Raw genomic sequence first — 17,706 nt, 5'->3', positions numbered from 1 at the left:
ACTTTCATGTCTGTGGGGTGGCTGGTGTGCAATGGACAATCTACATTAAAAGGAATCTCACACGGGTAACATCCTCTATTGGATTGGGTTAGTACTGCAATGATGGTTTAATCTCAATGTCTGCTCGTGAAGTAATCATTGCTGAGACAGAAGGCTATAAATTCAGCATCCATCACATTTAATGACTTGTAATCTCATTGTAGGATAATGGTAGAGTAATGGACAAGCTTCACAGCAGATCTGCGTCTCTGTTAGAATTTCTGAATTATATATCACCACTGCTTCATGGTAACGGCCTGGAAGGTTTGTTGGCTGTGATTATGCATTAGGTTAGGAAATATGAGGCAGTAGCTTGTAATGTGGATAATTTAAATGTAGAAAATGTACCATTGATTCTAGTCCAGACAAAATATGCAATAAACTTCCAATTGGGTGCACAAACGTAAAATGTGGAATTGTATTCAAAAGCAAGAAAAAGTAGGGATGCACAAGAAACTGCAGATGCTGGAATCTTGCGAAGAACCAAAGGTGCTGGAGTAACTCTGGGTCAATCAGCAACTCTTGAGGGCATGGATAGGCGACGTTTCGGTTTGATTGGTGTCCTTTGCTGCATCATTCTTTGAATCTGCATGATTTTCTATGAGGGCTTCATAAAACAAGAAGGTTTTAGGAAAATGGTGTCAAAGGGTACTCTAAACATAATCAAGAAACTGTTCACACCGGTCATTCCCTCTTCTCCCCTCTTCCATCGTGCAGAAGATGCTGAAAGATACAGCAAAAGAAGTCTGAAGAAGGGCCCTGACCCCAAAACATCACCCATCCTTTTTCTCCAGAGATGCTGCCTGACCTGCTGAGTTGCATCAGTACCTTGTGTCTGTTTTTGTGTAGCAGATACAGAAGTTTGAACGAATGTACCACCAGCTTCAAGAACAATTTCTTCCCCGCTGTTATCAGACTGCTGATCGGACCTCTTATAAGGTCTCATAAAGTCGTGATCTCCCAACCCATCTTTTTGTCGGTAACCGGCACTTGGTTATTTTTCTCTTTGCACTACCTGCTGCCCTTGCGTATGTCTTGATTGTACTGATGTAGGCTATTAAATTACCGGAACACATGCAAACAAACTCTTTCACTATCTTGGCATATGTGACACTAATAAACCAGTACCCATACCTTTGCATATAAATAGGCAGTGGTTTTCAGAAGAAGAGAGAACTTAATTGACTTGGATTCTGACATTAGTGTAGAAAAACGAATAAATTGCAGTTGCCTGGATTTTCACACGAAGCAAATGTGACAGCTATCAAAATCACATTATGCTTTAGACGTACCATGAGTGTATTGGTGAAGTCTGACGAAAGAGTCTTAATTGCTTGAACTCATCATTGTCTGTTTTTCTCTCGCTGTTCCAGTTTTTAACCCCCTCCAACGCCCTCAATTCTTCCAAATGCCATCTCTAATTTCTTTAACTTGGTCACCACAAGTGACGGTGTCTTTATAATTATGAAGTACAGTGTATAATTACAAGTGACAGTCAACAGCATCTCTAGCTGTCGCTGTTGGCCACAATTAATAAACCCTGAACTGCAGGCATTGATTGACGTTCCCCTAGACAAGTGGCGGCATTGAGTCTAATTCTGCTTGTTCACATCGTTGTCTTCATGCTGATCACCTTCTGCAGTCTGTTTATATCCCGTTATATGGTGGCAGGCTCATAAAAATAATTTAGATATTTAGTAGATTGGATTATTGCCAAAAGAGGAGACAAACAAAATGTATTAATTTAACTCTGGGAATTATTTTACTCATGCGACATTTCCAGTCTCCTTAACGATCTGGTCTGCATGATGGAATGCGCTCATTTGTCCAACAGTCCCAAGGTTTCTTTATTGACATGTGTACCAGGTACAGTGAAATACATTATTTTGCACACAGCTCAGCAAGACTATTCTGTACATGAGCACAATCGCCCCGGTCAGTACAGCATGCACATCCCACCGAGTCCATATGCAAGAGGCGCCAATGTCTCCTCTTTTGGCAAGGCGTACGAACGGCACCAACTGGACAGGATAGTGAAGACCGCAAGCAGGATTATTGGTGCTCCACTCCCCTTCCTGCTGGACATATACAGGAAGAGATGTATCAACAGAGCCATCTCCATCATCAAAGACCCTTACCACCCATCGCATGACATTTTCTCCATCCTCCCATCTGGGAAGAGGTACAGGAGCATTAGCTGCAAAACCAGCAGGATGCTCCTCAGCTTCTTCCCACAGGCTATAAGACTGTTAAATGGACTTTGCCCCCTGCCAAGTATCGCGCACAAACCCCCACACTGCAGCAGAGCCGCTGTTGTGCCGCTGCCGGTCGGAACGGCTGTTGAATGTTTAGTAGAGTGTTAAATTTGTTCATGACATGTATTTTTTATTTCTATTTATTTTTTCATGCACACTGAATGGACACTGGTTGAGCAACGTTTTTTTGTTTCCTCTGGGTATGCGAATACTCAGGAAATGACAATAAAGATATACAATACAATACAATACAATTTTCTCGTCCACTAAGCCCGTGCAGCCGCCGCCTTCATTTTGGTTGTCCCGCGATGCAATGTTCCTCTCTATGCCTGGCCCTCTTCAGCCCTTGTTGCCCGTTGTGATATAGTGTTGGTTGCAGCCTCTCAGCTCTGCTACTTTATTCCCTTTTGTCCTGTGGTCCCCACCTCACAAAAAAAAAATCACCGGGAATATCAATGATAGTTTCTTGTCACATGTACCTAGGTACAGTGAAATTCTTTGTTTTTGCCCACAATGCACAAAGTACGCAAAGAGTCGCCACGTATCTGGTGCCAACAAAGTTACAAAGATCTCGATATAGCCCCAATGGTCCCCCCTGTCGGGCCCCTAGTTGTTCGCGGCAGGCAGACCGCCTCTCCCCCTCGTACAGTTTGCCGGCCCTTGGCGAATATCAAGGCTCTTGGTCAAGAATTGAGCCGTACAACTGTGTTCTTTAAGATATGAAGAAACTCAGTGTCTTGGCATCAAGGCAATGTAGGATGTTGGTTTCATTTTCACTTTTTTTAAATTTAGTATTGGGCATTAAGTAATTCCTATTGTATTTTAAAGTGAATAGATTACTCTTAGGTCAAAGATGACATATGTGCAGGTGTGCTTTGGATTTTCCATGCTATGTACTTCCTCTAGGACCAGACCTGAAACATCACCTATCCATGTGTTCTAGGATGCTGCCTGATCCACTGAGTTACTCCAGCACTTTGTTGTCTTTTATGTTGTAAACCAGCATCTGCAGTTCCTTGTTTCTACTAAGTATGTCTTCCCTGTGATTGCATCTGTGGTAACTAGATGAACATGGATGCTCAGCCATGTCCATAAAGATTAATTACATGAAATGCTCGGCTTCTTGTGCTATCTCGTCATTTCATTTTGCCTTTCTTTGTACAGGATGGAAAATACGATGTTGGTGGAGGAGAGAAGTTCGATTCACTGACAGACCTGGTGGAACACTACAAAAAGAACCCAATGGTAGAGACACTGGGCACTGTGTTGCAGCTCAAACAGGTAATGAGCATGTCGAGCGGTGTGGGACAAAACACTGCTGCTGTGGCTTGAAAAGGAATTGTTGTTAGAGTGACGGTGAATTTAGGGGCGGCTTGGCTGAATTCTGCCGAAGGCCTTAATTGTTGATTGTTTTGTCTTTCTGATGATGCAGAGCAACTGCTGATTATTGAGACACTAGGAGCTGCAGATGCTGGAATCTTCCGTGGAACAGAAGTGCTGGAGCAAATCATTAGGTCAGACACCATCTCTGGAGGACGTGGATATGTGACGTTTCGGGTCGGGACCCTTCTTCAGTCTGATTGAGCAAACACTCTGGGGAAGGGTTCCGACCAAAAACATCACCTATCTATGTACTCCAGAGATGCTGCCAGACCTCACTGAGTTACTCCAGCACTTTGTGTCTCTCTTTGGTATAAACCAGCATCTGCAGTTCATTTTTATTACACTGTCGTAGACCCATGTATGGTTCCTTCAGGCAACATTTTCAAACAGATTGATATGAACAATCCTGAATGTTGGATCAAAACATTTATTTTATTGTAAAATCCTCATGTGTTGGTCCAATATTCCTCATTGGAGTAACTTTTGACTTTATTTAAAGTAAACATAGGATGAAATGCAAGATGGATTGGCTGCTACTGCAAATCTTGATGCACCTGCTTTAAGTTAAGTTAGTAAGTTAAACACACCCTCTGTTGAACCAATTCCCATTTAACTTCCCACAATTGGCAATTCACTAACTACCATGGTTGGAGTCTCAATGGTTTTCTATCTGCAGATTAGTTCCAGTATTTTAGACTCTTTCCCCCCATCCCCCCCCTTACCTGCAGTGTTTTTATTCTCACTGATCTGAATAATCTGAGCTGTCGGAAACTGTGTACAGTGGCTGTGTCGAGGTTCTCCCACTAGGGGGAGGCAGGAGTAAATATTTAAAATATTACTCCAACAGTAATGGGGCTGTCCCATTGTACGAGCTAATTCAAGAGTTCTCCCGAGTTTCCCCTGATTCGAACTCGGAGAATTACGGTAATAGCCGCTCGTAGGTACTCGGGGCTCTCGTGGACATTTTTCAACATGTTGAAAAATCTTCTCGAATGTTCCCGAGCTTACCGTGTTTCCTGAGTAGCTGCAGCTAGCGTTGCTAGCCACTAAGAGACGTCACGAGCCCCGCTACGTAATTCTCCGTGCTTACCACGAGTTTGATTTTTTTTTAAACTCGGGAGAGCTCTTGAATTAGCTCGTACAGTGGGACAGCCCCTTAAGGGTGCATTAGAAATATAACATACGACAAGACGTTGGGAGGCAAGACTCCTATTCCAGTGCAATATTATTCTTGATCTATAAACTCTGCTAAAGGATCCACAACTGATAGAGCACTTCTCAAAATCTCAGGATGTCCTGGAGCACTTAAGAGACAATGGAATACTTTGAAGTCTGAAAGAGTCCTGGCCCGAAACGCCTCCTGTCCATTTACCCACAGATACTGCGTGACCTGCTGGGGTTTGGTTTAGTTTAAAGATACTGCACAGAAATGGGCCCTTCAGCCCACCGAGTCTGCACCCCACCAGCTATCCGTATGCACTAACACTACCCTATACACCTTCAGGACAATTTACTATTTTTACCAAAGCCAATCACTCTATGGAATATGGGAGCAAACTGGAGCACCCGGAGAAAACCCACGCAGGTCATAAGTACAAACTCCATACAGATAGCACCTGTAGTCAGGGTCAAACACGGATCTCTGGCGCTGCAGGCAACAACTCAACCGCTGTGCCACCGAGTTCCTCCAGCACTTTGTTTTGCTCAAGATTCCAGCATCTGCAGTTCCTTGTATCTTAACCTTGAAGTGTTTTTGCGCCTAAAGTGCACTAGCCATTTTGCAGCAATGCATTTATTTAGCTCGAGATCCATCACGGAAGCAGGCCCTTCAGTCCACCAAGACAAGCTATGTTTTTCTATGTTATTCCTCTTTTCTATCCACTCAGTACACACTCGGGGCAATTTGCGGGGACCAATGAACCTACAAACCTCCATGTGGTAAGAAACCTGAGCACCTGGAGGAAACCCATGCAGTCACAGGGAGAATAGGCAAACTCCACATAAGTCAGGATGAAACCAGGGTCTCTGGTGCTGAGAGGCAGCAGCTCTACCAGCTGGGCCACTGTGCCACCCCTAAAAATGCTTTCTCTCTCAGTGCCGCATTCTGCCATTAACACTAGGATATTGGGGGGGGGGGGTGACAAAAGGAGGAGCCAGCGTGCTTTGTCAGCGCCGTAGGTGGCTGCTATTTGTATACGTTGGGTATGCAAGCAAAGAATCTCACTGAGCCTTGTTACATGTAACAATAAAGCATTCCATTCCATGACCAGGTACACTGTTTTAGTTACATTGGTTGAAAGGTGTGTATTAGCCAAGGCACAGAAGCTCTGCTCTTCAGAGCAACGTCACGGAATTATGTTTCCATCCACTTGAGAGAGCAGATGGGGTCTGGGTTTAATATCTTATCCGGAACGCGGTGGCGGCATTATCTTTTTGCGTTCTCACTGGAGCATGGGGGTAAAAGTCAGCATATTCAGCTGGCGCTGTCTTGCATTTTAATGAATGTCAATGACAGAGTTGTAAGCTCAAGCTGCTCTTTTTCTGGAAAAAAATTGCTAGTGACCGCAGATGAGTGGGGGGGGGGGTCAAGGCCAGGCTAGAGGTAGAAAAAATGCTGCCTCAACTGAGCTTCCAGTTGGTGGCAATTGTATTAGCATAACCAAAGCACAAAGTATCCATTAGAAAATAATGAACCTTATGTTAGTGTTTTTCATCTCATCTTGTGTAACATCTGAATGAATAGATGTGTTGAAAGCCCTGATGATTTCTAATTAAAAGCCTGGATTTAGTATAATGAAGGCACAGCTTCAGGCGCTTCACACGGATTGATTCCTAATAAGATGGTTGTAGTTATTGTGATTTGAATGAGACTCTGCTTGCAGAGCCGGTGCAGTGTATATTAGTGCCACATTGCTTCACCCACCAAGGTTTACTGCTGCACCTTCTCCGTGGGCCTGTTCCTACACAGACCTCTGCAGCGCATTGCAATCTTTTTACATTATAAATCAAAATATGGCTCGAGATGCAACCAACTCTAAATGGAGTCGTTATTCATTTCCTACAGGAAGTAGTATATAGTGCAATTAGATTCTAAAAGTCTGCTCTGATTCTCCATAGACTTGTAAGAACACATTCCCATCAGGCTTCTGAAAATTGGAACGATGCCTTTTTGACAAACCTATATGGATAGGCAGAAATGGAGGAGTAGGGATCATGTGCAGGCTGGTGAGATTAGTTCATCTTGGCATCACATTCAGCATGGATGTTGTAGCTGCCTCAGAATCTGGTTTGGGAAAAGTTCCATCCATCCGTAAGAAATTGCAGAGTTGTGGACGCAGCCCAATCCATCATGCAAACCAACTTCCCTTCCATTGCCTCCATGTACACTTCACACTGCTTCGACAAGGCCACCAGCATAATCAAGGCAAGAGATACAGAGGTTTGAAAACGCACACCTCCAGATACAGGGACAGTTTCTTCCCAGCTGTTATCGGGTAGAATGTGGTACTGAACTCCCATCTACCTCAATGGAGACCCGTGAACATTACCTCACAATCAATGTTGTACCCTTTATCCGTTATCTGTACACTGTGGACGACTTGCTTGTAATCATGTATAGTCTTTTCTTTGGATGGCAACAGAAGCTTTTCACTACATGTGACAATAAGAAACAAAACTAAAATAAGGGCATGTTCCTATGCTATGCTTTCCCATGTTCTATATATTCTCCTTGGGGCACTTGACCACCTAGCAAGCAATGTTTCCATGGTCCTGCATTGAGGAGTGAAAGAAAATGGGAGGAGAGGCATTCATATTCAGGGCTGGAGAATGTGGGAATGGCTTATGTGATTGTTCCTATCTCCACAGCCGCTCAACACGACACGGATTAATGCAGCTGAGATTGAAAGTCGAGTGAGGGAACTGAGCAAGCCGGCTGAGATGATGGACAAGGTGAAGCAAGGATTCTGGGAAGAGTTTGAGGTACGTATTTTTCTCACGCCACTGAGAGCAAAAATAAATTGCACTGCGAATCAAGTGCTGTATTTATCGGATTTGTGATCTGTCCATTCATTTCTGGGAAGAGGATTTCAAAGCCTCCATTGATGGAATGGTAACATCAAAGAGTTTGGGAGAGAATTAAAATCGGAACGCTTTCAAAATTCTGTGATTCCTGTCAGAAATGTATACTTGGTCCATTTTGATTGTTTGCTGTGTTTTGCATTTAAATGCTTAAATAGTGCACTTTGATGGAGGGCTTCCATCAGTAGAGCTGTTTAAAAGGTCACTGATTCCATCAGTGCTGGGAAGTAAATTGCCAGTTAAGATTACCTCCTGGTTTGTAATTGAGATATTTGTCATTTAAATGTCTCTTAATTCAGCATCCTTGATCGGCAGAGGTCAGCCACCCAATCACCAACTCCTTTAACTTGCAATTTAACGCTGATGGAAAGGAAAATGACGTTGGATTTGTTATTTATTCTTTCTATCCTGTCGTTCACAAAGAAGCATTTTGGGTGCCAGACACCTACAGTAACTAAGTGGCAAGCAATGTTTGAAGGGAGAAACCAGCTGGTTTACAAATAAAAAGACAACGTGCTGGAGTCGGGAGGTCGGGTCAGGCAGCATCTCTGGAGAACGTGGATAGATGACGTTTTGGGTCAGGAACCTTCAGACTGTTAGTGGGTAGGGGAAGGAGGGAGAAAGCTGGAAGAGAGGAAGGGTAGAACAAAGTCTGGCATGTGATGGGCCGATGGTTGGGGAAAGGTCAGCGATGGAAAGTCAAAAGATGTGAGATATGGATAGAAGAATTGTGAAGCTAGAGGAAGGAATATAGGTGGACAGGGAGGGGAGAAATGGATGTGCAGGAAAGAGAGGGAGGAGGGAAAAAAGGGGGGGGGGGTATATAGGCTAGTTCCCTAAAATTGTAGAGTTCAATGTTTAATCATTACATTGTAAGCTACTCAAATGGAATATGAGGTGCTGTTCCTCCAGTTTCCTTGTGACCTCGCTCTGGCAATGGGGGATGCCCGGAACAGAGGGGTCAGTATAGGAATGGGAAAGGGAGCTGAAATGGTTGACGACCAGGAGATCAACTTGGCCTTAGCGGACCAAGCCCAAGTGTTCGACTAAGCAGTCGCCGAGTCTATGCTTGCTCTTGCCGATGTAAAGGAGGTCACGTCAGGATTAGCAGGTGCAGTAGATGAGGTTAGAGGTGGTGTATGTAAACCTCCTTTTCACCTGTTGGGGTCCCTGGATGGATGTGAGGGAGGAGGTATAGGGACAGGTGTTAACATCTGCGGCTGCAGGGGAAAATGCATGGTGAAGGGGTGGCTTGGGTGGGAAGGGTTGAGTGAACCAGGGAGATGCAGAGGGAATGCACTCTGCTGAAGGCAGTAAGGGGTGGGCGGGGGGTATTGTTAATTTTGTTAGTGCAGTGCCTTTTCCATTCACTCATGAAATATATTCATGAAACAATAAGATGAAGCCTGGAATTTCCAGTCTTTGTCAGATATAGTCACAGAGTCTTCCAGCATGGCAACAGGCCCTTTGGCCCAACTTGTCCACACCGGCTGAAGTTCCCATCTGCATTAATCCCACCTACGGACTGGTATCATCCCGGAGTGCAGTCCTGGACATCGGGCCGCCCGTAGCTGCAACTGCGGAGGGCTTGGGGAGACCCTGACCACGGGGAACAGTGGAGGAAAGAGACTGACTTTGGTGCCTTCCCACACAGTGGGAAACTTTGGTTCTGCTGTGTGGGGATGTTTTGTGTTAAATTCTATAGTGTGTTGAGTCCTGTTTATTTTTATTGTATGGCTGTATGGGAATTCATTTCACTGTGCCATCTGGCACACGTGACAATTAAACTTATCTTGTATCTTGCATCTTGACTGCGTTTGGCCTTTATCCCTCTAAACCTGTCCGATCCATGTACTTGTCTAAATGTTTCTTAAACGTTGGGACAACCTGCCTCAACTACTGCCTTCCACAGCTCATTCCACACACTCACCACCCTTTGTAAATTTATCAGTCCGTACTAACCAACCTGACCTGCCGGTTGCCCAGCATTTCAACTCTCCCTCCCATTCTGAATCTGACCTTTCTGTCCTGGGCCTCCTCCATTACCAGAGTGAGGCCCAGCGTAAATTGGAGGAACAGCTCCTTATATTTCTCTTGGGTAGTTTACACCCCAGCGGTATGAACATCGACATCTAATTTCAGGTAGTCCTTGCTTTTTCCCTCCTCTCCTCCCTCTTCCCAGCTCTCCCACATAGCCTACTGTCTCTGCTTCATCCTTTCTTCCCCCCCCCCCCCCACATCTGTCTGAAGAAGTTGCCTACTCCTTTTCTCCATAGATGCTGCCTCGCCCACTTAGTTTCTCTAGCATTTTTTGTCTACTGTAAATTTATATATTGACGCTCATCTTCAGAAGGTTCTGAATCCTCAACTTCCCCACTCAAAAGTCTTGATCAGGCAGATCGGCTCAATTGAAGAAGATGGCTCGTTATTATTTACCTCTGGTCATTTAGGGACAGTGCATGAATGCTGCCCATGGCACCAACGTGTCTACATTGCAACTTCAAAGTTTACAATTAAAAAAAAAATAGAAATAGCAAGCAAAAGGCTTTGGATTCCAGGCGATCTGAAATAAAAAGCAGAAATTTCTGAAACCGCACAGTAGATTATCTTTAAAAAATATATATGTTTAAAAATAACCGATGATAGTTTGAATATAAAATCTGTCTTGGGTTCTCAGGATTGTTCTTGCCTTGTGCTCTTATTGCAGTTTCCCATTTACTGTATATTTTGGATGGCTTTACAGAAAGCGCAGATGTTTTGTGACTAAGATCATAACGTTCTATGGATTCTGTCAGTGTTCATAAATCCCTTGAGTGATTTGTAAATGACAGCCAGCTGTTGTCCTCGGTCAAATTATCTGCATTCCTGCCAGTACTCTTCACTGTCTAAATCCTTTGGTTCCCATCTAACTCCCATCTAACTGACTGCTGTCAAACACGGCCTTTGTTAATATTATTGCTGAAAATGCTCGTCTCTTGAGCTTTAAAGCCTTACTGATTTGGTTTTACAGCTTGTCTTTTCCTCCCACAACTTCTTGATGTGGTTCCATTGATGTCAGACGCTGTGCAGCTGAGCATCTGTGTGCAGTCTGAACATCACAGCCACATCTCAATTTACCCCCGGCTGGATATCACACGGTTTGCTTTTCAGCGGGATGCATGTATAATGAATGGTATCTCTGGCTCCCCTCGTTGTTTCCATTTCCCTGTGTGTCAGAGAGAACTGTGGCTGCATTTAAAGTTTCAGGCTACTTAACCTAACATGAGGGTGTTGTGTTGCAGACACTACAGCAGCAGGAGTGTAAGCTTCTCTACAGCCGAAAGGATGGGCAGCGGCAGGAAAATAAAAATAAGAATCGGTACAAGAACATCCTGCCTTGTAAGTATGGACTGATCGAGCTCATCGTGTATTGAATTGATTGAAAGACATGGCATAGAAACAGGCCCTTCGGCCACTGAGTCCATGCTGACCACTGATCATCCATGCACACGTGTTCTATGTTACCCCACATCCCATCCCATACACATGGGCAATTTATAATGGCCATCTAAACTACAAACCTGCATGTTTCTGTGCTGTGTGACTAACTTTAACTCTCCTCCGACCCCTCTACTTTCCTAAGCATCATTCAATACAATACAATACAATACCGCTTATTTGTCATTTGAACCTCACATGAAGTTCAAACGAAATTTGGTTTCTGCAGTCATACAAGAAAAGAACCAAGACGCACACCAACACAATTTACACAAACATCCATCACAGTGAATCTCCTCCTCACTGTGATGGAAGGCAAAGTCTTGTCTCTCCCCTGCTCTCCATTCCTCTCCCGAAGTCAAAGTCAAAGCCCCCGGCACAATAATTCTTATTGTAACTTCTGAACCTTCAACGTCAGCTGGATGCCAAACCTAAACCAGGTGCCTTTGAATTGTACCCTATCTTTCTCGCAAGGTAGACAGTCAGAACCTTTGTCCCTGGGTAAAAGTATCAAGTGGGCATAGATTTAAGGTGAGAGCCGTATATATTACAGGAGATGTGAGTGGGCAAGATTTTTAGGCAAAGGGAGAGGTGTCTGGGACATGCTGACAGGTGTAGTGGTGGAGACACATATGATAGTGGCATTAAAGAGTCTTTTGGATAGGCAAATGGATATGCCGGGAAGGGAATAATAATAATAATAATAATCTTTATTTATATAGCACTTTTCAACAAAACCAGTATTTGAACCAAAGTGCTTTACAGAGATTGATCAAATTAATTGAACAGATCAAATCAAATGTCAATAAATCCATAAAAACAAAAAAAGAGAAAAAAGAAAAAAGACACAGAACAGTACACTATAGAAATCAACAAGAAACGTCCCCCCACAGCAGAATTCACTGTGAGGGAAGGCACTAAAAATATCCAGTTTTCCCCTGCATAGTCCACCCGAAGGATACAGATTATGTACAGGCAGGTGAAATTACAGATGTTGTACAGGCAGGCACAGACATTGTGGGCTGTGGGGCTTGTTCTTGTGCTTTACAGTTCTGTTTTCTGCACCTTCTGGCTGGTTATCTTCACAGACTACTTCATCCATTTTGGGCCACAGCATAATGCGTGAAAAAAAATGGGGTTTACATTCTCAGTGTATACGTGTTTAGAAGAATAAAGATTCCTTTAATTCCTCTCCAAAAAGCAAGTTCCCAACAGCATTTTCCATAACTAAAAGCAATGACTTCTTCCTTCTAGTTGATCACACTCGAGTGGTCCTCCATGATGGAGACGTGACTGAAGCTGGTTCTGATTACATCAACGCAAATTTTATTACGGTAAATATTCAATGCTTTGCATATTTCCACATAGAATTTATATGCAACCGTTTAAAAAAAAAATACCTAAAGCTTAACTTGGTGGCTCTGCAAGTAGGTACTTAACTGCTGGGAATATGACAAATTTTGTGAGAATATGAAAGTATGAAGGTAATACGACAAATTTTGCATGGCCATTTGCAAATGGTGGAAGTGAGAATGTATGTGTTCCGAGGAAGAGTAGACATTTAATATGAATCATTGTGGAAAGGGATTTAGAGTGTGGTCCTGACCGCCCATCTGCCTCATTAGAGACCCTCGGACTTTACTGGACTCAGTTTTGCGCTGAACATTATTCCCTTTATTGTGTATCTGTACACTGTGGATGGCTTGATTGTAATCATGCATTGTATTTCCACTGACTGGATAGCACAAAACAAAAGCTTTTCACTATATCTTGGTACACGTGACAATAATAAACTGAACTCGTTTTTATGGAAGTAGAACTGGGCATTTAATTAACTGGGTCCTGTTCTTGTGTATCGTGGGTTGCTGATATATAGAAAATATAACAGACTGTTCACAAAAATGTAAGTTATTTTGGAGGGTAACCATTATAATACCTCTATTGAAGAATTACATTGGTTTTGTTAATCTACCACTAATTATGGTCAAAAACCTAAAATACATAACTTGAGATCGCATTAGTTAATTTAAGTGGTGCAAGGAATAATTTAACAGCCACAAGACCTGTTCGTGGCAAATTGCATTTGACTGACCTTTGACAGCTGAAATGAATGTAGTAGATGTAACTGATTTGGATAATTAGAAGTATTGAAAATAACGTCTCATGGGTAGGCTTTTTAGAAAAGTTCATACAAAAAAATCTCAGAGATGCATAAAATATTGATGAACAGGAAACAGGGTTATAATTAATGGAAGCCAAAAGAAAACCTTGCGAATGCAGGAAATCTGAAGTAAAAGCAGAAAATGCTGGAAGGACTTCAAGGCAGCCAAGTTCCATGGAGATAATTAATGTTTCAGGATTATTAATATTGAAGAAGGGCTAGAAATGGTGTGCTCTGAGACCTCAGCTAACACCCAGCAGTGCCTTGAAAATGCCAGCACCGTCAACGTAATGTTCAGCTGAGTCTTGTACAGTTAAATCTTGGTTTCACTGCATAGTTTAGCCATGCATCCCCAAATCAAAAATCCACAAATAGTTTTACAGATTCCTGTTTCACTCAGCCCGCCCCTCCCCAGGTCCTCTTGTAACCACAGGAGATGAAACGGCTATCCTTGCATCTCCTCTCATGCCCTCATCCAAGGAGCCCAGCACCCTTTCCAGGTGGAATAGACGTTCACGTGTACCTCTTCCAGCCTCATCTATTGCCGTGGGTGCTCCCGATGTGGCCCTGTTACATCGGTGAGACCAACCATAGTGTACTAAACTAACTTATTCGCCAAGACCTGCTGGATCATCCAGTTCACCATTTTAACTCTTCTTCCCATTCCACACCAAGTGAGGCCATACGTAATCTGGAAGGACAACACCTCATATTCTCCTTGGGTAGCTATGGTATGAACATTGAATTCTCCAATTGCAAGTAATATCCCCCGACTCCCCCCCCCCCCCTCTCCAGTCATCCTGCTCCTTTGTAGAAACAAAGAACTGTAGATTCTGGTTAATACCAAAGATAGACACAAAGTACTGGAGTAATTCAGCAGGTTGTGCAGCAAAGGTATAAGTGAGGTTTCAATCTCCCCCCACCCCCCCACTTTCCGTCTGAAGAAGGGTCTCGGCCCAAAACCTCGCCTATCCTTTTTCTCCAGAGAAACTGGCCGAGCTGCTCTGTTGCTCCAGTATGGTGTGTCTACCGCTGCTCCTCTCCCTCCTTTGTGTGCTCATCCCATCCCCGAAAAGCACAGTTCCCTTTCATTATTCCCTCTTTCCCTTACCATCGGGTTTACATTTTACAATTCCTCTCTCCTTTTCTGACGCACTATTGTCTCATTTTCACCTCTAGCCATTGTCATTTACTTCTCCCAACTGTCAACTCCTCCTAGAAGAAGATAGAAATTAGGTGCAGGAGTAGGCCATTCGGCCCTTCGAGCCTGCACCGCCATTCAATATGATCATGGCTGATCATCCAACTCAGTATCCTGTACCTGCCTTCTCTCCATACCCCCTGATCCCCTTAGCCACAAGTGCCACATCTAACTCCCTCTTAAATATAGCCAATGAACTGGCCTCAACTACCCTCTGTGGCAGAGAGTTCCAGAGATTCACCACTCTCTGTGTGAAAAAAGTTCTTCTCATCTCGGTTTTAAAGGATTTCCCCCTTATCCTTAAGCTCCTCCGTCCCTTTCTCCTTGCCTCTCACTTGCCAGGCTTTGCCCCACCACCACCTTTCTCTTCAAGCTTTCTCCTCCCTAATTCAATCTATCTGAAGAAGGGCTCTGACCCGAAACGTCCTCTGTCCATTCCCTCCCCAGATGCTGCCTGACCCGCTGAGTTTCTCCAGCACTTTGTGTTTTGCTCATGACTTAAGCATTACTTAGACAAAAGTGCCGGAGAAACTCAGCGGGTGAGGCAGCATCTATGGAGCGAAGGAAATAGGCAACGTTTTGGGCCTATTTCCTTCGCTCCATAGATGCTGCCTCACCTGCTGAGTTTCTCCGGCACTTTTGTCTACCTTTGATTTTCCAGCATCTGCAGTTCCTTCTTGAACACTTAAGTAGTTTCTTGTCTCAGTATTTACACGTTCCTTATTTTGCTGTCTTTTTTTGTGAGAATCCACTGTGAATATATTAATAGAGCTTACACGAAGAAGTTATTTTAGAAATGCAGTCATTTATGAGATACTTATTGAGATATTCCTGGAACAACATTAATGCTTTTTTTCTTTACAAATAGGTGCAAACACGTTGAAATGGTAGCTTTTCTCGATGTGCCTTACATACAAATCATTCAATTAGTTAACCATTGGATCTATTCCATCAGTTGTTTATTATTCTCATTGTCTTGCCTCTATAATTGGATATAGATTGTTGAAATAAGGCTTGCCTTCTCTGATTGTACTGTGGAACCGAGGATACAATAAACAAAGTCTCTATCTTGCTGGTAACTCTTTCTTTATATTTTAACGGTTATTAATCAGGTGTGACTTGTTAATTTATTGCATTCATTTATTTCACCCAGCATGACATTGATAGTAATCGAACCACAACCAGGCCAAAGAAGAGTTACATTGCTACACAGGGCTGTTTGCAGAACACAGTGAATGACTTTTGGAGGATGGTTTTTCAAGAAAACTCGAGAGTAATTGTCATGACAACAAAAGAAGTGGAAAGAGGAAAAGTAAGTCATATTGAACTTGAAGCTATTGTTTTAAATTGTGTTCGGTGGACCCTGTAATACAGATTAATGGGAAGAAAAGCAAAGTTCTGACGAGGCGTCTTGACTCAAAATGTCTCCTATTCCTTTTGTCCAGAGATGCTGCCTGACCCACTGAGTTACTCTTGCATTTACTCTGTCTTCTGCTAAAGTAGCTCAGTGGGTCAGGCTGCATCTCTGGGAGATACGAATAGGTGACATTTTGGGTCGGGACCTTTCTTCAGGCTGATCGTGGTGAGGGGGGAGGAAGGGGAGAAGAAAGGTGCCCAACCCAATATATCACCTGTCCATTGGGTTGGGAACCGTTTGGAGCTTTGACCCACCTCTCACCTTGTCCAGCTTTCTTTACAGATGCTGCCTGACCTGCTGAGCTACTCCAGCATTTTGTGTGAACCAACATCTGCAGTTCCTTGAGTCTATCCAGATTTATCCACACAATAATCAGTCTGATCTCAGCAGGAGCTTACATCAAATCCCACACAACTATCGCTGCATTAGCTGCATAATTTCTCTGCATCCACGAACCATTTCTCGACTGAGGGCATTGATTTCTCTTACTTGAGTAATCATTCAGTCCTGGTCAGTGTTGAATATTGGTAACTTGGGTGCCCATGGTGGAAGGGAAGTGTAAAGAATCTTGTCGCCAATTTTGGATTTTTCTACCTTCCATCTACAACAAATTCCAGTGCAGTTCATGCTCCTGTACTTGCAGGCTGATCTGAGTTAGTACCACAAATGCTGTTATGCTTGAGTATTTTCACCTTTAAAAACCCCATTCCTCCACCTCCCCCAATTCTCATCGATTCCCTAGAGCTTATTGTTTATGTCATTGTGCTTATCCCTGTGTAGCTCTTGTTCCTCAGACCTTTTTTTTACTTTAATCATTCTCCAGTTAAATTCTTAAAGTGATGATCAATTTATTTTCTTCTGTTAATTAATGTCACGATTGGTTTATTATGTCATGTGTATTGAGATACATGACAACGGTGGGGCAGCGGTGGAGTTGCTGCCTTACAGCGCCAGAGACCTGGGTTCGATCCTGACTACGGGTGCTGTCTGTACTGGGTTTGTACGTTCTCCCAGTAACCTGCGTGGGTTTTCTGCCACACTTTATAGACGTAAAGGTTTGTAGGTTAATTGGCATGGGTAAATTATAAAATTGTCCCTCGTTTGGAGGATGGTGTTAATGTACGGGCTGGTCGGCACAAACTCGGTGGGCCGAAGGGCCTGTTTCCAAGCTGTAAGTCTAAACTAAACTATACTTTGTCTGAGACATGCTGACTTTCATTAGTCTTCTGAGGAAATAGAAGCGTTGGTGTGCTTTCCTGACCATGGCATCATTGGACCAGGACAAATTAGGGAGGAAGTCCAAAGACTGGCAGCGTGGTGTTCAGACAACAACCTCATCCTAAACACCACAAAAACAAAGGAAATTATCATAGACTCCCGTAAGAACGGTGCAGCCCCCAAACCCCTATTCATCAATGGGGACTGTGTGGAAAGGGTCTCAGACTTCAGATTCCTGGGCACACAAATTACGGAGGATCTCTCCTGGGCTACAAATACCACCACAGCAGTCAAGAAGGCCCAGCAGCGACTCTACTTTCTGAGGATCCTCAGGAAAAACAACCTGGAGGAGAAGCTGCTGGTGTCCTTCTACCACTGCTCCATCGAGAGTGTGCTGGCGTACTGTATAACCACATGTTATGCCAGCTGCTCTGCAGCGGACAGGAGAGCCTTTCAAAGGGTCATCAACACCGCA

At 43.6% G+C, this 17,706-nt stretch overlaps 1 protein-coding gene across 2 annotated transcripts in view; it reads left to right on the top strand.

The window, feature by feature from the left end:
• ptpn11a (protein tyrosine phosphatase non-receptor type 11a) overlaps positions 1–17,706 on the top strand; it is a 61,747-nt gene that overhangs the window by 18,579 nt on the left and 25,462 nt on the right. For both annotated transcript variants that reach the window (XM_055655328.1, XM_055655327.1), the window contains exons 5-9: positions 3,459–3,575; positions 7,545–7,658; positions 11,039–11,135; positions 12,489–12,568; positions 15,750–15,908. In XM_055655328.1, the coding sequence (XP_055511303.1) occupies positions 3,459–3,575; positions 7,545–7,658; positions 11,039–11,135; positions 12,489–12,568; positions 15,750–15,908 (567 nt within the window). The remainder of the gene's footprint in view (positions 1–3,458; positions 3,576–7,544; positions 7,659–11,038; positions 11,136–12,488; positions 12,569–15,749; positions 15,909–17,706) is intronic.

This window comes from Leucoraja erinacea, chromosome 25 (assembly GCF_028641065.1).
Source record: "Leucoraja erinacea ecotype New England chromosome 25, Leri_hhj_1, whole genome shotgun sequence".
NCBI lineage: Eukaryota > Metazoa > Chordata > Chondrichthyes > Rajiformes > Rajidae > Leucoraja > Leucoraja erinaceus.
Note: the sequence above shows the minus strand (reverse complement) of the source record. Positions and strands in the feature narration are given on the sequence as shown.